This window comes from Canis lupus, chromosome 35 (genome assembly GCF_003254725.2).
Source record: "Canis lupus dingo isolate Sandy chromosome 35, ASM325472v2, whole genome shotgun sequence".
Classification (NCBI taxonomy): Eukaryota; Metazoa; Chordata; class Mammalia; order Carnivora; family Canidae; genus Canis; species Canis lupus.
The window spans coordinates 4,948,874-4,973,868 of record NC_064277.1 but is presented as its reverse complement, the minus strand read 5'-3'; the positions used below and the strand labels follow the sequence as shown (position 1 = coordinate 4,973,868).

Genomic DNA, 24,995 nt, shown 5'->3' with positions numbered 1-24,995 from the left:
CTACTCCCCCCAATTGCAGGTTTTCTCTCTCTCCCTCTTTTTCAAATAATAAATAAATAAATAAATAAATAAATAAATAAATAAATCTTTTTAAAAAAGAAAAATATATAGCAGGAATTATGCTCAAATATCAACATGATTCTCTCTGGAATAATATGGTTCTTATTCCTCCTTCCTTTATTTCTGTATTTTCCATAGTTTTTAAGTAAGAAAATTAGTTTTGTTTGAAACTAAATGGAAAATATGAAATTTTAAAAACTTGGGAAACTATTTTAAATATCCTTTAAGGGTTTATAGCTTATTATTGTTTCCAGTTAGGGATAAAGTCATCCTTTGGAATAAATAAGTTTATTATAAATGAATAAAATGTATACAATGCACTTTCTTCAAGAGTCAAATGGAAAATAGCTTCCCATTTCTATTAGTAGAAAAGATCAATTTTCACTTAAAGGATGATGTACATTCTGAGAGTTTAGAGAGTTGAATTCTCATAGTAGGTCTGCAGTAGTTTTGTGAGCTTGAACAAGTAATATAACTTCTGTAGGTCAAATAATTTTCCATTCTGAAACAAAGAGCTTGGGCTAGGTTAGGGTTTTAGGCATTTGGGGTAATGTGGACCTGTAACCTTTTTAAAAATACTGTGGAAATTATCATCCATTTGCCAATTTTCTGTTTCATCAAGGAAAGTCATATCGGTTACCACAAAACTCACAACTACTACCCTCTACTATGTATCATCAACATTGTTTCATAAAACAAAGGAATTTTAACATGTACACAATGTAGGAGAATCATAATCACAATATGTAGAGTAATATTTTAAATTATATTATTTAGTGTCACAAAAAAAAGATCATTATAAAAATGTTTTTCTCAGGGTGCCTGGGTGGCTCAGGCGGTTAGGTGTCTGCCTTTGGTTCAGGTCATGATCTCAGGGTCCTTGGATCGAGCACTGTGTTGGGTTCAGTGTTGTGTTTGCTCAGTGGGGAGTCTGCTTCTCCCTCTCCCAATGCCCCTCTTCCTGCTCATGCTCTTTCTCTCTCAAGTAAATAAATAAAATCTTTAAAAATAATATTTTTCTCATTTTCTTGCAGACCTGTGTTGGGGAATCATGATTTAGATGAGAACCATTTCCACTCTAAAATAGTATGATTCAAAGAACAGAAATATGCAACTATTTTATTTTATTTTATTTTATTTTATTTTATTTTATTTTTACCATAAAAAATAATTGGCTTTATTACAGATAGAGAAACTGCATGTTTAATGACAAAAGATCTGATTCACCAGGAAGGTCATTAGATGCATAAAGTTATGCATCTAGTTCTATACCCTCAAAATATAAAAAGCAAGAATGGAAAGAGCTGCAGGGGAAAACTGACTAGTCCTTCATTTTGGTGGGCATATTTCTTTCTTTCTTTTTTTTTTTTTTTGGTGGGCATATTTCTATGTAAGTTCCTATTAACAGATGAAGCAAACAAAGCAACAAACTTATTTTAAATAGGCTGAGTGTATATTCTATACATTTATTCATGTCAGTCAACTATAGACACAGTGGTGGCCCAAACTAATCATTTATGATCACATAGAGCTTAAAAAGACAATAACTCTCTTCAGTTATCAAATAACCATAATAATTTCATTTTTCAGTATAATTGATGGCAGGTACTGGCCTACATGCTCTGTACTTCACTGACTATCACAATAAGCTATGAGGTAGACAGAAGTAACTTCATGTTATTAAAGAATTTGAAGTGACTAAATTTGCACAGTTGATTGGAAGGGAATTCAGGTATTATAAATTCTAAAACCCATGTTCTTTTCATTTCTTCTATCAAAGTAATTTGCTTTCCTTGAATATTATTTGTAGATGATTTATATTATAACTCATTTCAAACCTCCAAAGGATACAGAAGGTGTTTGAAATCTATCCCTGCCCTCTAGGAATTTAAAATCTGACCAAGGAGGCATAATACACATACACACATACACACACATACAATTTTCCTTACAACACAAGGCAACATATAATTGTGCTGAATAAGTAATAATAAATACAACGGGTAAACTTTTGACAAAGGTAAAAACCACAAAACCAACTCTGAGGCTTGAGATGAGCATTTTAAGGCAAGAAGTGGGAGAAGGATATTTATTTCAAAAGAGAGAAAATTGTGTGAACAAAAGTTTAGAAGGACAATTAAATGCCATTTCAGGGAGAATGAAGAGAGTGGAAAATTGAAATGGAGGTAAAGTGAAGGCCGACAAAACTGTAAAAATCAGTTGAATTGTAGAAGTCCTACACTGTTGGGCTAAGGGCCTTAAGACAATGTGGTCATATGAAGGCTTCTTTTGACCAGCTAATGGCAAGGCAAAGGCTGCCCTATGGAAGGTTCAACAGTCATGAATCAGGGAAGGAAAGCATGCAGGAGAGCTAGAGGCAGAAAGAGAGGAAAAAAATTTATTAGAGACATTAATGAATAAGTATGAAGTAGAGAAAGGAAGAAAGAAAAATTAGAAAGAAGCAACATGGCAGGCCTTGGTGATGGATTTGAATAAGAAGAATAAAGAGAGGGAGGACCAAATAAGTAACCAAAGTTTTAAGCTTCTATATTTAATAGGAGAATTACGGTACCATAGGCAAAAATAGGAACATCACAAAAGTTTATTTTGGAAAAAAAAAAGAGAATTTAATTTTAGATATAAGTTTGGGAGGCAGCTTAATGTGACAGACTGGAGTTCAAATTTTATTTTTGTAATGTTGAAAAAAACGTGGGCAAGTTTCTATTATCTCTTTCATTCCCAATTTCCTAATAGATAAAGTGAAGGTCACAAAATCCAGGGTGGTTTAGAGGATGGAATGAAATTTGTTTTTAAAGCACCTATTGTAACATGTAGTATATACAATCAATAAAAAATTTTTGTGTGTGATTGCTAAGTGTTATGATAGCACTAACAAGGTTGACAGTATTTACTAATGGCTGACCCAATGAATTGAGGTGTCCGTGAAAGTATCTAGTAAATAATTTGAGCTGAGAAGTTGGAACTCAAGTGAATATTCAGATCAGAGAGTCAGCTGTTAGGAGTGATAGTTGATGCTTTAAGAAGGATTCATTACCCTAGCAAGTGTGAAGAGGGAAGTGGTCAGACTGAGCACTAAACTTGGAAAATGCCTCCAGTCCAAGGGTGTGAGGAGGAAGAGAAGACGCTCGGTAAGACAAAGACTTAATCAGAGAGGGAAGAAGAGAAGAAAGTGGATGCAATATTACGGAATTCGAGAAAGGGGGGATTTCAACAGAAAGTGAACATCTCCCAAATGTTGCAGAAAAAGCACCTACCATGTATTACTTAAATTTTAGAGGAATTACAAGAGCTGGCATGATTGTCAAGACCATATATATTAGAAATGTTTTGGATATTTTTCAAGAGTGCATATTTATTACCATCAATATTAAACTTTCTAATTTGAGTAATCAATTATTAATTTAGTAAATAGGAAAGGTTTGTAATCAGCATATCAAAGTACTAGCCAGCTCAATGCTCTATTATGAAGGTAATTTAATGGCATTTTAATATGCACGTAGGAACAAAAGTAGTTGGGAAATAATTCTTTAATATTCAAATATTCTTTCTTACAAATTACATTCTTCATTTGTTTAATGTATCCAGAAGACAAAGAGTAAACTTCAACCAGTCTTTCTCCAGATTGTCACAAAATCCAAAAATACAGTCCGATAGAAATTTACTATTTTGCATGTTGATGAGGCCAAGAGCTAAATGTCAAAGGCCATTTATTTAACCTTAAATATCTGATTGTAAGTTCAAGAGATCTTATGGAGCTAACTACATCTTCTGATATAAAAATCTGTCAACTTCATGGTCTTGGAAACGTGATCTATTTACATTCATGACTTGCATATGCCTCTAAAAAATCATAGCTGAGCATCATTTCCAATGCCCAGCTGCTGCAAGTACCCAGCATAAAGACTGAGCTCAGGCAATTCAATCCAACTGAAATTTACAAAGTTACCACAATGGGTTTATAAAAATGAGTTGGTTTAGGGGCACCTGGGCACTAGATTGAGACTGAGCCCCAAGGCAGGTTTCACACTCAGCAATAAGTCTGCTTGAAGTTCTTTTCCTCTCCCTCTGCCCTTCCCCAGTGTGCTCTCCTTCTCAAACAAATAAAGTCTTTAAAAAAATGAGTTGGTTTACAAAACATAAGCAATACAAAGAGATAAAAGAAATTGTCAAAGGGAAAAGAGGGTAAGGAAGTCAAAGCAAGAGTAAAATTATTATGGAGCAATGTATTCCACTTGCTAAATAAATTTGGCTCTAAGTTTTCTAGCGGCCAGAGCAATGAAAGCACTCCTTGTTATGAGGTTGGTGCTGCTGTTTATAAGATAAATGGATGTTTAGTAAAAGCCATGATTCTCCTAAAGCTGCAACTCCAGGGGAATTTCTCCTATGGATCCTCGTAAAGAGGAATCTGGCCATGTAGCAGACTGGGTTATCAACAAAATCTCTGTTAGATACAGTGATACATTTCTTAGGGTTGGATCTGAGAGTAGCCCTCTATGTACACACAGTCCATCTAAGTCCATTCTACTAGGAGGCAAATACCTGTGATCTAAGCACACAAGTACCCTGACAATCATGTTTGGTCCTAAGATAAATTGTAGGGTATCCAGCCGAATGGCTAATTTGCATACCCTTCAGGGTATTCCCACAAACATTACTTTTCAAAAATCAGTATTTGCTAACAGACTGGACAGTAGGAAGTTCAAGGTTGTATTCTCCAGTGACAGCCCTGAGCGCAAGTATCCTGTATGATCTAGGGCAAGCACAGGTGCTTTGACCACTGGCAGATCAAGGGGAAGGACAAGTTCTTTTGTGAAAACGATCTAGTCCAGTTGAGCTCACAGGTGGGTGAGCACCTCTAAAGGAACTCATGGCCTAGCAGCTGTGGACAAGTCACCATTTGACTCCTTTGAGCCTGTTTTTCTCAGTTTAAAATAACAACGAAAGGGGCGCCTGGGTGGCACAGTCGGTTGAGCATCCGACTCTTGGTTTTGGCTAAGGTCACGATCTCAGGGTCACGGTATTGAGGCCCGAATCCGGCTCCCTGCTCAGGATGGAGTCTGCTTGAGTTTCCTCTCTCCCTCTGCCTCCACTCTCCCCACCACTTGAGCTCTCTCTCTTTCTCTCTCAAATAAATAAATAAGGCTTTAAAAATATTAAAATAATAATCAAGATCACTAAATATATGTATTATTTTGGTTTGCAGAGTTTCAAAGTAGTCTCCCATTTTGTTTGACGTGGTCCTTACTGTAATATGATGAGGCGGGTTAGGTACAGACCTCATTTTATAGACAATTCCCTTGAAAAAAAGAGGGGAGTTCTAAAGATCTTTCAGAGCGAAGACTCCATGATTTTCACTATGAAATATCCTGTCTACATGACCTTTCGGGATGGCGGCCTCGACTGTTGAAGATTCATCTATGCTTTTTGAAACATAAAATTCTAGTCGGCAGGTAATGGCTTATGATAGGAGAGCACCATGAAGTCCTTAGTCGGTATCACCCGATTTGAGCCCACACCATATACTTAAACCTTCCCTGTTCTAATTCTTCTTCACCGAAGTTAGGATGAAAGCCTGCTTAACTGCAAGTTCAGAAATGTACATTTTCAAAGTTGTCATGCCAGCAGGCAAAAGAGACTATGACTGAGTGACTTACAGTTTTAAAGGGCCATAAAAGATCTTTATTTGGAGGCATTCCCAACCCCCTCAACTGCCCTTCACAACAATCATCTTGGGCAGGAAGGAAACTGAGCTCTCTCCCCTTGGTTCCCAGCCTCAGGGATGGTAATGGGCCATGAGTGGATTTCTCAGAAGCACCCCGCCCAGGATGCATTGCAAATATCAACACGGGCAAGAGGTGGCTAGGAAGGCCCCGTGTCCCTGAGCTAATTGCCCTGCCCATTATTGTTGCTTCATTCTACAGGGGATTCATCGGGTCACATGTACAACAACACATGCTGGAGATCGGAGAAGTTATTTAATGGCTGCAAAAATAGAGATGCCACACAGGCCGGCACACAGCTGTGGCCTTGTCCGGTATTACCAAATTCACACTGGGCCTGGAGCCAACAGAACAGTCACAGGAAAGATGAGCAAGCCACCTCCGAAGTGTGTGAATATTCCTTCAACTTATGAAAAGATAAAACCTCTGTGAAGCATTTACAATGAATGAAAGTGAAGATTTCCTAGATTCGTTTGCATTTCCAAGGATGCCTCCTTCCTCTTCTCTCCTTTCCCCCCCTCTTACTGAGAGAAGGTTTAAAACCAAAATTGGTTGAGTGGAGTTAAAGCTGGTCTGCACCAAAGTGGAGAAGCTTATCTTGCGAATGTGAATGCTTCCCATCCTCAGCCCTGGGCAGAGAGTGCATTTGTGGGACGAAGGGTATTTCTATCCAGTTTTCCTGTTCTTTTTGTAAACAAAGAGTCCTCCTCGTTATCATCATTAAAGTTCCAGACACTGACATGGCTGAAAAGCAAAAGGAAGTGCACTTTGAAGACATTTTAGAAGGGGGAGCAGGAGCAAAGAAAGAAGAGTACATTCCAATGTTTAAAGAAATGTTATTCTTTGGAAGAATCCATGTGCTATAGACCAATACTTCTCAGCTGTGATGTGCCCCTGGATCGTCCCAGGACCTCATTAATAGGTAGAGTCTGTGGATCTGGGGTGGGGCTGGAGACTCTGCATTTCTTTTTTTTTGTTGTTTTAAAGATTTATTTATTTATTTATTTATTTATTTATTTATTTATTTATTTATTTATTTATTTATAATAGACACAGAGAGAGAGAGGCAGAGACACAGGCAGAGGGAGAAGCAGACTCCATGCAGGGAGCCCAATGCGGGACTCAATCCCGGAACTCTAGGATCGTGCCCTGGGCCCAAGGCAGGTGCCAAATCGCTGAGCCACCCAGGGATCCCCTACTCTGCATTTCTAACACATTCCCACGGGATGCCAGCGCTGCTGGCCCATCAACCACACTTTACATAGGAAGGGTATAAACCTACCCTTGTTAACAACTCTTCTGTCATTAAAAACACATTTCTAGACTCTCCTCATTAGACCATTAAAAAGGGCATTTTGCTCATTGTGCATCTGTAATTTAAAATGCTAGGAGGACAGTTTGATTTTCTCTCATGAGATAGCAAACTCATCTCCATAAACTTAAACATTTTTTTAATTTTTTTTAATTTTTATTTATTTATGATAGTTACAGAGAGAGAGAGAGGCAGAGACATAGGCAGAGGGAGAAGCAGGCTCCATGCACCGGGAGCCCGACATGGGATTTGATCCCAGGTCTCCAGGATCGCGCCCTGGGCCAAAGGCAGGCGCTAAACCACTGCGCCACCCAGGGATCCCCACAAACTTAAACATTTACAAAATCTCCATTTAATTCTTTCTCTAGCCTCTATCACTTACACGCATCTTTCACAGCCATCTAGTGTATCATACTTATTCATTTGAGGAAGACTAAGTAGTAGCCTCCCTTCATTCTCAAAAGGATCCCAGTTTATTTGTTTTTATTTATTCATGAGAGACACACACAGAGAGGCAGAGACCTAGGCAGAGGGAGAAGCAGACTCTCTGAGAAGAGCCCGATGTGGGGGGCTTGATCCAAGGACCCTGGGATCATGACCTGAGCCGAAGGCAGATGCTCAACCACTGAGCCACTCAGGGCCCCAAAAGGGTCCCAGTTTAGGAAATAAGTCATAGAATCACGCTATTTATAGCCCACACCTGCTTGTAGAGTTACCTGGCTCTTAGCATGCTGTTGTTCTGTATTGCTTACTACTTACACTTGTGTCCACATCTTGGGACTTCGATGAGATTATACCTTATCTGAGGGCAGCCCATTGATTCACTTTATCAATATATATGGAGTGTTCTTTAAAACAACTTGGGGTCATTGTTCCATATACAATTGGAAGTTGGATTCAGACAGCTCTTAAGATCCGAAAATGTAAGTCTATTCAATAAATACCTGGGTAGCAGTGGCAGCCCTGATAGGACACATTCATCCGTCCATCTATCCATCCACCTGTCTATCTGCCCATGCATCCAGCCATCCATCTAAACCCTATTTAAAATCACTCTGCCAGGTGCTGTGCTAGGTCCTAGAAGTATAGTAACAATCAAAATACAGGCTCTTCCTCCTAGATCTCTTGTTTATTTCTTCACATAGAAATGTATATTGACTCATTTAAAAAAAAAAAACAACAAAGTTTTTTCTTTCACTTTATTCAGATGACAGAGATGTCCTCCGTTGAGAGACATAGGAACAGGAAATGAGTATCTATTGGAATAAGCACGGATCTGGAAATATACAGACGGTGGTTTTGTCTTAGGCTTCAAAATGGCCCAACCTTGGGGGGAAGTAACTTCCATCCCCTGGGCCTCAATTTCCTCATCTGTAGACTAAAGGTTCTCCATGATTGCTAAGATCTCTTCTAGTCTTACAATTCTATTAGAGAAGTTTGAACGTTTTCTCCTTTCCTGTTAAAGACTTCTACAAAGAGAAGAATTTTAGAAAGCTTTGAATAGCAGGACTAAAACTGTAGAAACCTTTAGGGATGGTTCATTGTAAGTGACTTTCTGGCTTTTGGCACATTTTCCTTTTTACCTTTCTCAACTCCATCATCAGTTCACAGTTTACTAAATTCACATATTTGCCATTAATCTCTCCCATCCAACCACAAACTTTTTCTTTCCTGGCTCCCAATCCTGTGCTCATTCATATTCATTCTCTTGGCTTTCTTCCCTTACATCTCTTAATTCCATCATACCTCCATTTTGCTTCTAAATTCTTTTTTATTAAATGTATTGAGGTCAAGCTGACTTAAAATATTATTTTATTTTCAGGTATACAGCACAGCATGTATGTATACAGCATGATTTGATGTTTGTATACATTGTGAAATGGTCACCACTAAGCCTAGTTTATTTATTTCATGTGTTGTGATCAACTTCCATTTTTGTTCACTCAATTCTGTCTTTCTCACACTCCACCAGAAGCCATCTGATATTTGTCACACAACCTGTTATTAGCACACATTCTCCACACTTTTTCCCAGTGGAAGATGGAATGGTAGAAATCCTCTATGTCCTGGAAAATTTGCCCATGTGATTTGGTGTATCAAGGAATTACCTGATACTCAGTGGTTGAGCATCTGCCTTTAGCTCAGATCATGATCCTGGGGTCCTGGGATTGAGTCCTGCATCAGGCTCCCCACAGAGAGCCTGCTTCTCCCTCTGCCTATGTCTCTGTGCCTCTCTCTGTGTCTCTCCTGAATATATAAATAAAATCTTAAAAAAATAAGTTACCTGACATGCTCTGAATGGCTTATTTTTTTTTTAAGATTTATTTATTTATTTATTTGATAGAGAGTGTGTGTTGGGGGTAGGGAGGCAGAAAGAGGGAGAGAGAGAGAATCTCAGATAGACTTCCTGGGCTGAGCACAGAGACCAATGTAGGACTCGATCTCACTACAGGTGCCCCTCAACAGATACATATATTAAGCACCTGCTATAAACAGCATGTGTCAAAGCACAGGGACAGGGAGTGAAAAGAAGGACAAGGTATGATTTTTCTCTTCCTGAGAAATAAAATATAAGAAGAAAAACTTGTAAACAAAAGAATTCCAATGCAGTATGACAAATGAGATGAGAACATGGGGTTGGAGCCCCTAATGATTGCTGTGCCAAAGCTTCTCTGGGGCATTGCATTTGATTTCCAAAACACCATGGTTTCTTCTCTGCCACCCCCTACAGCGTCTCTAACCTACGGGCCTTGCATTGGTGGGAAATAGCTGCATGTTGATTGTGTTTTGGCAATGCCAGGCACTAAAATAGCCATAACCTGATTTGCTATTTTGTTAAATAAATGCAGTAAGTGCTTGTAGAGGTTCTCTTTGACAAAAAGGATCAGGATTTGGGAAGGCAACTTATACCTATGCTTTCAAAGCAAAAAACCCAAATACTCAATTTTTGGCACATCCATGGTTGAGGAAATGGGAGTTATAGTGGCAGTGGGGGTTCCTAAGGGCAGTTCACCTCAGTAATAACCTACAACTCAAAAATAAAGAGAGAAAGAAGAAGAAAGGAAGAAAAATTTCTGAGATTTCTGTGAATTCAAATCCTATTGGTTCTCTTCAGTTAAAATTCAGAAATGTTTCAGGTAATAATCCATTAATGTCAATGAGTTTTTACCATTAAATAACTTATTATAATAACTAGGAGAGAGATCCTGAGACAAAGAATCTAATTTTAGATACAGATTAGAGCAACTATCCTAGAATGGGGTAAGACCCCAAAGAGTAGTCTGAGTGGGGGGCCACCACAGTGGAAAGACCTAGGTGGTGTGAGTATAGCACAAAGTAAGAAAGACCTGTGACATCTGTGCAGGGAAGAAGGCCCACTTTGCTCCCTGCATAAGCTCCCCCTGTCCCTGGCTCTAATTATGGCAGGTGCACAACCATACACCTTCTTTTCCAGGCCAGATCTCTCTGGTGAACTCTACACTCCTATTACTCCTATTAGATATCAACCTGTCTTCAGAGCTGCTCCTCTTCTTCTGTCTCTGGTCCCCCTCACCCACCTAATTTTCCAAGTGGAACCAGATGTGGAGCTGGACTCTTCCTTGTCGCTCACCTGCCACTCGTAAGCAGGCATTAAGTCTGCTGTCTTCGCCTCCACAGCAGCACTTTGGTCTGTCCACTGCTGCCTGTTGTTACACCTGAGACCTGACCGTCAACATCTCAACACTACATCAGCTTGATCGATCACCCCCTAATTTCTCCACTTAACATCATGTTTCAAACTGTCCTCTACCCTGAAACTAGAGTGAACTCTCTAGAGCACAAATTGGATATATCTCTCTTGTGCTCAACATTCCATTAGCCTCAAGATACAACCCACACTGGTTAGTGTGGCACAACCAGGACCTTCAGGATTTGAATCCAGCCTCAGGCTGACTCTTCTCCCATCCCTACTCATGACCTCCAAATTCTAGTTATACCCACCAGTTCCCTAGATATATGCTTTTTCTTGCTTCTGGGGCTTTACTCATGTTGTCTCCTTGGTTAGGGTGGCCTTCCTGCCTGCCAGGACTTGGCTAATGTCTATTTATCCTTCTAAATAGACATTTAGACACCTTTGGACACCTTTTCCTAGACGAAGGCTTTTGTCCTCCCATAGCCCCCTAAGACTGGGCATGACATGCTTCTTATATGCTTATGCAGTGCCTGACCTCACCCCTCCCAGCACTTAATGCCCTGTTCTGTGAGTAGAGTGGAGCATTGAGCCTGGTGACATTTCCAGTCATAAGTGCATTAACTGGCACAGAAAGGACACTTAATATTTGATGAGAAAAGAGTAAAGGGAGAAAAGAGGTTTCTGAGAGTAGGTTGAAAGGTGTTCAAATCATACTTGGCCTATTTATCCTTTCTCCTACCCCCCTTCCAGCTCATTAAGGCCATAATACATGGTTTTAAAATTTCAATTAGTAATCTAGAGCTGGAGTGACTTTCCTCCTAATGAAAACAGATTGATTATATAGGTGATGAAGAACTGTCTAGTACTGACAAATTAGCATGGCTAAGAGTCATTCCTTTCAGAAAAAACTCCCAAACTTCAAAATCCATGATGAACAATACACCATAGTGGTCAAAGAGTACCTTTGATCTCTGAAGTCTTGGCTCTGCCATTTGCTATGACCTTTGGTAAATTATTTAACCTAAGTCACAGTATCCTTATCTGTAAAGTGGTCATCACAGGAGTATCATAAGTTTTTGAAAATTAACAGAGGCACATAAAGAACTTAATACATTGCCATTTACTACACAGTGTCAAAAAATGTTGGTTATTATAATAACCAGTGGCAGCAGGACTCTGAAAGACTCTGATTTATTTCAATCCCTCTCTCTCTCTCTTTTTCTCTCAAAATTTAGCAATTTATAGTCAGATTCTGAGCTGATGAGTCCCAGTCACCTCTCTTCTTTTCCTTCCATGTTCCCCTTACAATACCCATCTGACCTTTGTGCTAGGCATCAGTGACGACATCTCTAATCCTTTCATGGCCAATCTTTGATATTCTGAGTCAGGATTAGTCTACGTAATCATGAAATCTTTGGAGTCCTCCTTATGAGGAATATCATCTCAAATCCTATTCCAACTTGAGAAAAGACTTAAAAATTATATATAGGAAAAAGTTTTATCTAAGCTATTAACTCTCAGATTAATGTTATTTCTAGGAACTGTTCTAATTAATAAATATTTCCTATATCCTATATATGTCTAGTCACATCTTTGGGTGTAGCATCTTCTTCTTTAAGTCACTTTTATCTTGTATCTTAGTATTTGATAACAACTAAACTTCATCCTTATCAATATGAGATTTGGCACCTGGGAACTGAGTGATGTAAACAATAAAATCCAACAGTGTCATTGCCTTAGTGGAGAAGTTCAGATATTGAGTAGTGATGAAACAGATAATGTTGGTTAGAAAGTTAGGGACTCTTGTTATGCTGTAGCAAATCATCTGATCCAACTGTCATCTGCTGAATTATGTAAATAAAGCGGCGAACTGAGGGTGTGGGTAGGGGAAAAGGTAGGAAAAGTAAAACTTTGGTTTGTATTGTTTGCTTCTTGTGGCTTTTATCCAACTACCACAATAAAGATGTGAACACAGGCTCGAGCTATCCTGCCTGCCAACAGAAATGGAAGGGAATACAGCTTTGCTAAAGGATTGTCTCTGCCTATGATCTAAATTGATTATGAGTCCTATAACTGGGAGTCTTGCTGGGGTGAAAAATCCAATTACTTTTTAGCCCATACTGAAGCAGTAGTAAGAAGCAACTGCAAGTGCATCCAGCCTTGGCAGGAGATAAGAACGTGGCCCCAAGCCCTTTTCAAGCATCTTCCCTATATATTCAGTGCTAGACAATGGAAACAAGTCTGGTCATAAAGACAGATGAAGAGTGTTGCCATCCCACCCAAGTTTTTCATTCTTTGCTTCAAAAGGTCTCAAGAATAGTCAACTTCAATTTGAGAAGCAAGAGAGTGGCAGAGCATAAAGACCTATAAATAAAAGATCAGAATTTTCAGGCATAGAGTTTCCAGACACAGTTTTAGGCTGTGGTAGCTCACACTTGGAACTGACTAGGAAGCAAATATGTTGGAAGCTTACTCCATTTGGACAGAAATCTCTAGCTTGGCTTGCAAAAACTTCTAATTATTCAATTCTTATAAGAATCCCTGGGTCCCTGCACCTGCACAAGAGAGAAATGGCTGTGGAAACCATACAGCTCCAAAGAATATCGTTTCTTCCACTGTCTATGGCTCAAATGCAGCCATGGAGGAAAATGGACGAGGAAGAGTGTCCCAAGGGGCAAAGCCAGAGGTCACGGTGGACAATGGACAAAGGAGTTCCTCCAAGGCATCAGCAACCAGAGGAACCAATCAAGGCATGTACTCCACTGCCAGGAAGGGAGTGTTTGCCATTCTTATCTAGCAGGATTCAATAATTGCTGTAGACCATACCTGCAGTATTTCCTTTTCCTACCTTTTTGATGGGAGTTTTATTGTGGTTATTCCACTCCCACTTCAGCAATTATATTGCATGTAAATGCAGATAATTTATTTTTTGGTTTGTGAATTACCAGACCATGAGGAGCCACATCTGGTCGTGCTGGGAATGACATTACCCGGAGATTCTGGATTTTGAGTGAAATGCAATAACTGAATGAAACTTTGGAATTTCATCTAGTTATTGCATTTGGGGTCATCTCTTTTGCAGACAGAGATACATGTGTCTACGTAGGGGGAAAAGCATATGCATGATTATTTGGGAAGCCAAATTGCTAGCTGCCTTCCAAATCCACTCTTCTCTTCTTTAATGAAAGAATCCTGATTTTTAACTAGGCACATCATTGCCCAGCTAGAAATCTTTGTATCCCTGCCTCCCTTACTATTTAGGTATAACCAAGTATTTAAGTTCTGACCAATAAGATAAAAAGTAGTTGAGTTGCAAGGAACCCTCTGGAAGTCTCTTACAAGGGAAGGGCCTTGCCTATCTCCCTTCTCTTCCATCCTGCTGATTCGAAGGTGGACGTTCTAGTTGGATCTTCAGCGGCCATTTGGACTTTGAGAATGAGGGCCACAGACAGTTCAAAGAAGCATGATGATGTCATGGAACTAGCAAATTAGCCCTGAATTGCCTTACCTCTAGATCTTTTAAATGAGAAAGAAATAAAGTTCTATCTTATTTAAGCTAATGTATTTTTGCAATTTTGACCTATGAAGCAGAATCTAATTATGATTGATAGACTATGTCTGATTTGGCCAGGTGAACTTTAATATAAAGTAGTTGGTTTAGTGTTGTGGGCTTGAGGTCTGGTCCACTGACCAGCTAAACTATTTCCTGGGCAGTTGAAAAGAAATGCCTATGTTGTTTCATCTTGGAAGCAGCCAGTGTTGGACTGCATTAGGATGTAAGACTGATAAATTTTTAGTATTGGAAAAAATTCTGTAATGTTTTGCCCAATTAAAATTATTATAGAGAGTACACTCCCTCTGGCAGATCACATCTTGCCTACTGAGGAAAAAGAGAAAAAAAAACCAAGGGTTATGGACTGGGTGGGAGCAGCTCTGGTACCCATGCTCTTTGCTCTAGCCTTAGTATCCAGTATTAGAAAGAAGGAATAGTTTCAGAGGTCTGATAATTTAGAAAAATAGAAAACAAAACAACTCATCAGAAAAGTAGTTAAATTTTATATATTAGATTCAGTTCAATGGATATTTATTTTTTCTATGAGCTTACATAGGGTTTCTCAACCTTGGCACTATTGACATTTTATACCAGATAGTTCTTTGCTGTGCAGGGGGCTCCCCTACACATTGTAGGATGTTCATCAGCATCCCTTGTCTCAATCCTCTACATTCTAGTTGCAATGCTCCGCATTCCAGTTGTGACAACCAAAATATCTCCAGACATCGTCAAGTGTCTCTTGTGAGTCAACATTGCCCCCAGTTGAGAACCACTGGATTAACACTAATTTCATGTTGTTTTACAAAACATGGAGCCTATCATTAGCTGGTGTACTGGGTGGGTAAAGGCTACCAGCTTCCTGTAGCTGGGACATGGGACTGAAGTACACTTTAGTTACCTGTAGTTGATAGAAAATTTCAAAAATAGCTATAATTTAACAAATACCTAATAAAGGTCATGTACTCTCCTTAGTACTTCCCATTTGCTATTTTCTTTGGGAAAAATGTTTTAAAAATATAGGAAAATACAACAGAGCAAAACCTGGAGCATATAGATACAGGAAAGAGGTTGGTGGTTGCCAGAGCTGGGGGATGGAGCATGGGCAAAATGAGTCAAAGGGCTAAAAGGTACAAACTTTTAGTTATAAAATAAATAGGTCATGGTGATGTGATATATAGCATGGTGACTATAGTTAATAAGACTGTTTTGCATATTTGAATGTTGCAAGAGAGTAGATCTCCAAAGTTCTCAACATAACAAAAAAATTTTAATAGAAAAAAATCTTTTTTAATTGTATGTGGTGATGGCTATTAACTAGACTTACAGTGATCATTTTGCAATATACCCAAATATCAAATTATTATGTTGTACATCTGAAACTATTGTAATGTTATATATCAATTATACGTCAATTTAAAAAGTGCAGTATAATAAAGTATAATAACAATTTTTCTATATTTCCTGCCCAATTTCCTTTCCATTAGAAATTTGGTATGTACCCCGCCCATATTTTTTAAAAAGATTTTATTTATTTGAGAGAGAGAGAGACAGCACAAGCAGAGGGAGAGAGGGAGAGGAAGAGAAAGATCTCAAGCAGGCTCTGTGCTGAGCATGGACCCCAATGTGGGGCTGGATCTCATGACCCTGAGATCACGTCCTGAGCTGAAAGCAAGAGTTGGACACTGAGCCCTCCAGGTGCCCCAAGTTCATATTTTTGTATGTGTCTAGCTCTAAACAATATTCAGTGTTGCTTTGGGTATTTAAGGATATTTACATGAATGGTATCAGAGCATATGTAGTTATATTTTTTGTGATTCCTTCTTCTACATATAAATCTGGTTGATTTATTTTAACTTGTATATAGTATTCCACTGTATGCATGTACTGCAATTTATTCATCCATCCTTCTACAGATGGACATTTGAGTTGGTTCTAGTAAATCTCCATTATAAAACAAGACTACAGTAAACATCTTTATATGTCTGTGCACACATGCAACATCTGCAGGGGTTTCTTCAGAAGTAGGATTGTTGGATCAGAGGCTGTGACTATTTTTAACTTTACTGGATAATGCCAAGTTGTTCTCCAAAGTGATTGAATCAATTTACATTCCCACTAGCAGTGCATGAAAATCCCCGATTCCCCACGATCCTCTCCAGTGCCTGATTTTATCAGAATCTGAAAGTTTTTCTAACCTCACGGGAGTGAAATGTCTCACTCTGGATTTATTTGCATGGTCATGTTTTTGGTGAAAGTGTACATATTTCCCTATATTTGTTGGCTAGAGTGATTTCTTCTGTGAGTTATTTTTCATGTCCTTTGCTCATTTTTTTCTATTGGGTTTGCATTAAAATGTTTTAGAAGAATTTTAGTGTGTCCCATAATAATGCTTTGCTTATTTTATAAATTACAAATATCTTCTTCCAGGTTTTTGTTTGTCTTCACTTTTTAAAAGATATCTCTTTTTTTGCGTTGAGGTTTTAAACCTCAGTGTAGTCCAATTCATACATATTTTTCTTTTATCATTTGTCTTTTTTTCAGACCTTACTTAAGAAATCCTTTCCAAAGGGGAGGTGGGCGGGGGGTGGGGGTGACGGGCACTGAGGGGGGCACTTGATGGGATGGGCATTGGGTGTTATTCTATATGTTGGCAAATTGAACACCAATAAAAAATAAATTTACAAAAAAAAAATTCCTTTCCAAGAAATCCTTCCAATTCATTCCAAGGTCATGAAGATATTAGCCTGTATTTCAAAGAGTTTTCATGTTTTATTTAAACATTTATCTCTCTGAACCTTCTGGAATCTTTTTGTGTCTACGCCATGAACTAAGGATCTCACATACTATCTCTCAACCTTACAACAACCCTATGAGGTAGCCATGATTACCATTTCACAGATGGGAAAACCAAGATTTAGATAAGCGACTTGGCCAAGTTTCATAGATGGTATAAGGCAGCAGCGCCAGGACTTGAATCCGTTAGTTTGGTCTCCAAAGGCCATTCCATCATGCATGTGGCCCATGCATGTTCCAGGAGGCCAGTGCAAATAAACATCGCATTTTATTTCTTGAGAAATTTTCTTGCATTTTTATTGGAAGAGTATCACCTATCTCTAGGTATGTCTTAGATGGGAGGTCAGGAGATCAACTTATTTCCCCTCCCGTAGAGAAGTTCAGGTCCACTGGTCCAAGGTCCTCCAAACCTTATGTAGTTTGAAGCACCAGTGGTCAGTAACCAAATCTTGGACTGAAGTGGGGATAAAAGAGAAGTGGAAGTGGCCTCAGCCACCAATGAATCTGAGATTTCATCTATATATTTAGGATTCTCTGTAGGTGAATATGGTGGAATTAGGGCGGAAAGAAGAAAGAGTACTGAAAAGTCCGGAACAGCTGTTTATAGCACGTGACTGTTTTTTCCATTGGTCCCTAAGATGGTTTCATAGGATAAGACCGTTAGCTCCTTTTCTGTAAGTTTTGTTGAAGATATCAAGTTTTTTTCTTTTAGTTTATGATATCATTACACTTTGCCTTATCTTTGTGTGTCATCAACCCTATCATCTTCCCCATCATTTTCTTATTATCGTATGCTTGGAAAGTCCTCACCAGCTTTAGATCAGTTAAAATCACAACTAGTTTCCTTTAGAAAAACTTTCAAAGTTTTCTTTAAAGTCAGTTTTCATCATATAAACAAAATATTTTAAACTTTTTTTAGATAGTACTAAACAGCTTCATGTGAAAAGTCATTCCCTTCTCTTCATCCCAACCTCTCCCTCTACTCCCTGGAGATATTTACCCTTAACAGCTTCTTGGGTACCAATTCCATAAACAGCAGCAGCATCAGGTCATGCAGTGGACTTTTTCATGTCGATTCAGTTATGTGTCCCAAAGCTGATGACTATTGGATTTAATTTTCTCCAGTCTTATAGGAGCTGCAAACCTCACCAAGAGGCCACCAAACTGGCCCTGCAGCCACCTCCCCTTTATCCTCTCTGACCTATATAAGCAGAAGCAGGAAGCCTGTGGGAGGAGGGTTCTCTGGAGCAGGAGACCTCATCTAGAGCAAAGTTTTTTGATCTGGGGTCCTTGGGGATTTGTGGATAGGATTGAGGGGGTTTATGAAGATGCATGGGGAAAAGGGCCCATCCTTATTTTTACTATCTTCTGGCTGAAATTTAGTATTTCCTTCCATTATGAATGTAGGCAGTAAACCACAGTAGTGTTAGCAACAAATGTAACTGTCACCAGAAGAAACCATAGGTGTTTTCATATTACGGTTGTTGCAGATACCTCAAATTATCATTCATGTTCATCACCACTTAAAATCACAGCTAGAACTTGTCACATAATGTGTTAATAAAGCAGCACACATACTAGAGTACAACTTTTAAAAAATGCTTTTGCCAGCTGCATCTAAAACATTTCCTTTGTACTACGGCCTACCTTATTTTATAAATTTAAAAACATTATTCTAAGAGGGGTCTGTAAACCTTTTGACATAAGACTACCAAAAGAATCCATGCGTAACCAAGATCTAGAAAGAGAGGGAGTGGCTTGGGGTGCTTCTCTTACTGTCACTCACAGCCCAATGAGAAGCTTCAAAGTTGTCCTAGTAGAAACTGAGGTATACCATCTTGCTGGTGCCTCACCCAAGGTGGCTGGCTGGGGAGGACACTCCTATCCCCCACCCTTAGGCTGTGATGGGCATAGCAGGATGGGAGCCTGGGGGTGAGACTGTGAGGAGAGATGACCCTGAATGCCTCCCGGGTCAGACAGCAGTGCTACGGTGAGACTCCCGAGGGCCTCCAGGAGAATTCACGCAGGTGGGCCTTCTAGACCCAAGAGCACAACTACCAAGATAGGAGGAGGTTGCAAGAGTCAAGTGAAAGTCGTTTTGCCCTATTCTTCTCACTCTCCATCCCCCCAACTCCATAGGGGGAAGCATCGGGGCGAGGGAGACAAGGGGAGAACCATGCAAAAGCAGAACTCCCCCTCCTTCCCAGATGGACTCTGGGGCCAGAAGTCCAGCCCGGGAGGTTTGGAGGGGAAAAGTCTTTGGATGTGAAATTAATTTTGGCTTGGCCTGGCCTTTAATAAATGAAATGGAATCTTAACGACCTGAATGAGGCTGTTCTTAAAGCTGCACGACTAAAGAGCTGTGTGTTGAGTCCAAGGAGTCAAGAAGAGACTGGAGAGGAAGCCATGAGGGCAGAGATTGAGGAAAAAAAAAAAAAAAGCCATTTCATGGTTTACACCATAAAGTCTGGACTGTCCATTGCACCGGTCTCATGCACTTGTTTATCTATCTCGTTTTTTTTTTTTTTAACCTTACTTATCTGAGTCACATACATTTTTATGGTTGCACTTTTTGAAGACATGTAATTCTTTAACTCAAGTGGAATTTTGCCACACTGGGGGTTGAGGGGGCGGGTGGGGAGGGCGTGGAGGTGGGGCTGCATGACTTTTGCCCTGAAGTTAGGAGTCCCATTGTGACCAAGAAAGCCCTGGGTAGTCTGCACACCCACCTGGCAGGTTTCGCTGGAAAGATGTTGCCATTCCTCCTGAGGCTTGCAGGGCTCTTGCTGATTATAGGTTGGCAGGCTGCCGCTCAGGCCCTGGGGGGAGAGGAGGACAGCAGGTGGGTCACGTGGGGGCCACCTCCCGCCTCCGCAGCAGAGCTGAGGGGAGGCCTGGTGGCGGCCCCGGCAGGACGCGAGCCTCAGTGCCTCCTGACTGCGGACCGTGGTCCAGATGCCAGGAGGACGCTGACCACCTCGGACGGCGGGGCCGGGGCCAAGGGGACCTGGAGTCCCAGGCACCCTCCCCCGCTCCCGACCCCCATCTCCTCCAGCAGTGGCTACCTGGCCGCCTGCACCTGCTCCTGTCTGGTCCCCTCTGGGCCCAGCAGCCCACAAAGCCTCCTTCCCACCCCACGGGGCGCCTGGCTGCCCAGCTTCTCTGCTTCTCTCTTTTTTCTCACTTTCATTCTTTCATTTACCTTCTCCACCTTAAATCTTTTTATCTTCCCCTCATTTTGCTTATTTATTGCCTTCTCTTTCATTTTTCTCCATTACCGCTTTTTTTTTTAAACCTCATGCTGAGGGAATATTGAGAATTTCCTTCCTGTTTTAAAGCAACCCCAGATAGACCTTTTAAACCACTGTATATTTAAGATTTTTGTCATGAAGCACTACATACATACAAGAGGCTCTAAAATAAAATGATCTCTTTGCATTTGACACCCCAAATAAATATTGCAACCTCCCCCTTTCCCCTGTACACGTTACCGCTATGCTGAATTTTTAAACATATTCTGTATTTTTTTTTTATTTTTATTTTTTTACATATTCCAAGGAATATGATGGAAGGATGGGAGGTGGAGGGAGCAAAGGGCAAAAAGCCCTTTTCTTGCTCACAAAGCATATGTCTTACACTGAGGCCTGGCACAGACCCTGCGTTCTCATAGCTTGAGTTAGATCTCGGCGGCCCCCCTTAGAAGGCATCCTGGCAATCTAACACATCAGCACCCCTTACTCCCCAAGGAAGGACTTCTATCTTAACCTCCCCTAAATATGGAGAGAGGATGAGAGACTCATGATTTAGCAGCACCTCATGCGAAACCTAGAGGCTTTTGTTAACTACAAGATTTATTTATTTATTTTTAACGATTTTTTTTTTTCATTTATTTATGATAGTCACACAGAGAGAGAGAGAGGCAGAGACATAGGCAGAGGGAGAAGCAGGCTCCATGCACCGGGAGCCTGACGTGGGATTCGATCCCGGGTCTCCAGGATCGCGCCCTGGGCCAAAGGCAGGCGCTAAACCGCTGCGCCACCCAGGGATCCCTATTTTTAACGATTTTATTCATTCATGAGCGACACAGATTGAGAGAGAGAGAGAGAGAGAGAGGCAGAGCCACAAGCAGAGAGAGAAGCAGGCTCCCTGCGGGGAGCCCGGTGGGGGCTGGATCCCAGCACCCCGGGATGAGGCCCTGAGCCAGAGGCAGATGCTCAACCTCTGAGCCCCCCAGGCGCCCCTCACTCTAAGATTTAAATCAGCCACAAGTGTTAAGTGGCTTTGAGAGAGAGGAGCACAGTGGCAGCTTGTGTTACAAGCTGTGCAAGGTTGCAAACACAGGAGGCCTCCGCACTCACAGTGGTCACACTCCAGCCGGAAGGTCACCCGCGATGCTCAGCATCCAGACGGCCTGATCCAAGTGGACTTGCTCCGGGCCCAGCCTCCCAGGACATCTGCCCGGCGGCACCCGGGATGCGGGCATCCCCTGCTTCTCCTCCGGCGGTGGCCTCGTTGGGGCTCTTCTGCATTCCCACCCCTCCTCAGCCTGGTCTCCAGGCGCTGCCTGCTTCGCTTGCACCCTGGAGGGCACATCTCACCATCCTAGCTCCTAGGGGGCCGGGGCCAGACTGACCTCCCTTGCCTTCTGTCTTCACGGAGGTCTGATTTCATTCATTCATTGATGCATGCATGCATGCAGCCATTCATTCTCCAGCGTCAGATTCAAATGCTACCTCCTACTTCCTTGCCCAAGTCCCTGGCTCAGCTGGCACTCGTTCCTCCGCTCTCAGCAGTTTGCCTTCAACACAGGCTTGGATTTGCACGTTTGTCTGGGTGTTAAGCCCCTTAAGGTCAGGGAGTCTGTGAGACCTATATTTACATGACATATATGTATAATATTTATTTAAATAGAAATATATATACGCTATGCTATATATTTTATATTTTTAACGTATAAATTTTTATATAGTGTATATATAAAAATATTTTTTGCAGCGTCTCTCCTCCGTCTGAGGACAGATGCGCTATGAATGGGCGTGGGCTGCTTTGACTGCCTGCTGGAGGACAGCGCCTGCAGGGAACACAATGGATGTCTCATTGACTTTACTTCGGCCCCCATAGTCCACTCCAGCGTAATCCTGAACAAGACTTAAAATGGACTTGCTGGGCAAGAAGACAATTGGTGCCAGTGATGAAGCCATTCAGCTTTGTGTCCCGAAGAATTTCCTTCCCTCACTTGGGAACACGTAAGTTACGTTATCTGGACACAGTTTTGGAAAAACACAGAATTAAGTCTCCTTTCTCAATTCTATGGTTTACCTTCGGCAGATGCTTTGTATCTCATGCTGGTTTCACTGTGCCACCCAGAATTTGCCTTGATCATTTTGCAGACTACCTGTGGTTGTAGACACTTATTCTAATAACATTTCAATCCAAACATCATCAGGAAACTATATTTGCTGGAAGAAAATCGGCTGATGCTTTCAGACCAGAAAAGCTTTTGGAGTTTTGGGTGTTTCAGGTTACCTGTACTTCCAGCTCCACGTTTTAACCCTCATAGTCAAAAGATGGTTGGGTCCTGTTGCTGTAACAGGGCTGGTTGGATCTACGTGTTGGTGTGACATGTATTCCCTCCTCCAAAACAGTGAACAGACTGAGTAACCCCGTGTCTGGACTATGGCTATACAGGAGGTCTGAGAACAGTCTGGAAATATGGATATGGATTCTGTATTCTCAGCATGACTTGTTGATTCTGGTGTGTATATTTGTGTGTGAGTGTGTGAACGTGTGTGAACGTGTGTGTGAGCACGCATGACTGCACCCACGCAAAATGGAGTTTCACAGAAAGTAGATTCACACAAAGCTTGAAGGAAAACTGAGCAAACGAGGCAGCAGGGCCTCTTTGAGATCTTTGAGGCAGGCTGTGTGCCAGCAGGAGGGAGAGTCTGGTTTGGGGAGATTCCAGGGGCGGATGGAATCTACATCTAGAAGGATGCTACAGAGGTGGAGTTCATGTGTTTGGAGAAGAAGGAATTTCGTCCCACTTTTTTCACTGTGATCACTCTGTGTTGTAATTTATGACTTTATGTCGCTGGCTACCATGCTGGCACACAGTAGATGGTTAAAAAAGTTAATTTTTCAATTGACTTGATACTTAGAGGGAGATTGGGATACTTAGGAGGAAAAGAAGAGCTCTGGGAAGGTTCACAGCTGGGACCGGGCTTGAGAAGCAGAACTGAGACCTGGTCCAGGCCTGTGTACATACGGGTTTGTCCTAAATAAATGGAACAGTGTGATTTGCAAGTAGCTTAAGTTACCTCTAGATTGTCCCCAAGCCTTCTTTGGATTGGAGAAAACCATTTTTTTTCCACTTCAAATGGTCACCTGACCTTGTTATTTTGGAGCAGACAAGATGTGAAGTGCACAGAAAGGGTCCTGAACCCATGGCACGTCTTTGAAAGTGAATAGCTCTTGGATCTTTTTACAGCTGGAAGCAGACAGCTATCTCAGTGGCCAAAGTCTTCTGTCCAAGGGCTTGCTGGGACTCCTAACAAGTCTTTAGTTGAAGTGTACTTCCTTTGCCTTTATAAGCAAGAGTCCGCATCAGGAGTAGAGTGGAAACGGTCCTTCCTCAGATCTTTGGGTGCAGCCATTTTTTTTAGTTCAGCCAATAGTCCAGATCAGGACCTTGAAGCAGAAATAACTGGAGGTTTCCTGGAACTATGAGGGATAAGGAGGAAGGTGGTGTAAGGAGACGGAAGTCAACTGAAGGAAGCCTCGGTGACTGAGACATGCAAAGATGATTGTCTTTGAGAGCTTCCATCCACTACGGCTAGGGAGGGGACTCTGAGATGGGAAAGGTGACATATTAGGTGCTGAGCTTGAGCCAGAGTCCATCATACCAGTGAAGCCACTGGGATGTTTAGAGAGCAAATGTGACTCAGATGTGGACCAGTCTCTGGCTAATCATATAGGTACAAGCCTAATTTTACTGGGTGTGACTGGAGATAAAAGAAGGAGCAGTCAAGGGCCATCGCACGCGAGGTGGAGTGATAACAACCTAATGAAGAAACATTTTTTAGCTAGTTGAAAAAGAAAACCCTTAAAAAAATAAATGTAAATTCAGATCCATGGACTAACTGTAAAATCAGTCCTTGCCAATAGTCTAAAATATGAACCTTCTACTCCACAAATGGCTTCTGTCAACAGCACGGAGCTTGCTGCCAGAACCCTGAAGGGGAGGCAGTAACAGACTTTAAATGTGGAAAAGGTTGGTCACACGGAAGCAAGGCTGAAACCAGCGAGTCCTAAACCACAAACACCAGAAAAAACGTCAACATACCATTTGTCACCATTTCACCACCAGCCTGCTTAAATAGCCTTCATTGAGTGTGCTGAGCCCCCAGGTGGCAGCTGAAATCCTCAACAAACACTGCATTTTATTGTGGTGGTTGTCCCACCCGAGGGGCAGCTGCAAGCAGTTTGTCAGTGAAAATTCAAGAAGGAGAATCCATGACTACTCAGGGCTGACACTAAACACAATATCAAATGGAGGTACTTGAAAATTTTAATTTCTTTCGGTGGGGGTGGGGGAATTGGATGGAATGGAGAGAGAGGAGGAGAAAAGAAACACCAGGCTTTGAAAGGAAAAAACAAACAAAAAAAAAGCTATTTGGCCAGAGGGATGACTTGACCATTTTTCTCATTGTCCTGTATTGATTCATGTTCTCCACAGCAGGTGAGCTTGAGTCTCTGAAGGGATGTGCATTGCCAATCTACCTCACATATGGACAAGAATGTGTCTGAGAGGACCCCTTAAATTTTCTTCTCAATAAATATGCAAGATTTCTACCCTTTCCCCTC

The 24,995-nt window shown here is 41.0% G+C and overlaps 1 protein-coding gene across 5 annotated transcripts in view; it reads right to left on the bottom strand.

Annotated features, from left to right (window-relative positions):
* Positions 1 to 24,995, bottom strand: part of CDYL (chromodomain Y like) — a 229,924-nt gene that overhangs the window by 189,131 nt on the left and 15,798 nt on the right. For all 5 annotated transcript variants that reach the window (XM_025445348.2, XM_049106065.1, XM_025445386.2 and 2 more), the window contains exon 3: positions 19,862 to 19,951. In XM_025445348.2, the coding sequence (XP_025301133.1) occupies positions 19,862 to 19,951 (90 nt within the window). The remainder of the gene's footprint in view (positions 1 to 19,861; positions 19,952 to 24,995) is intronic.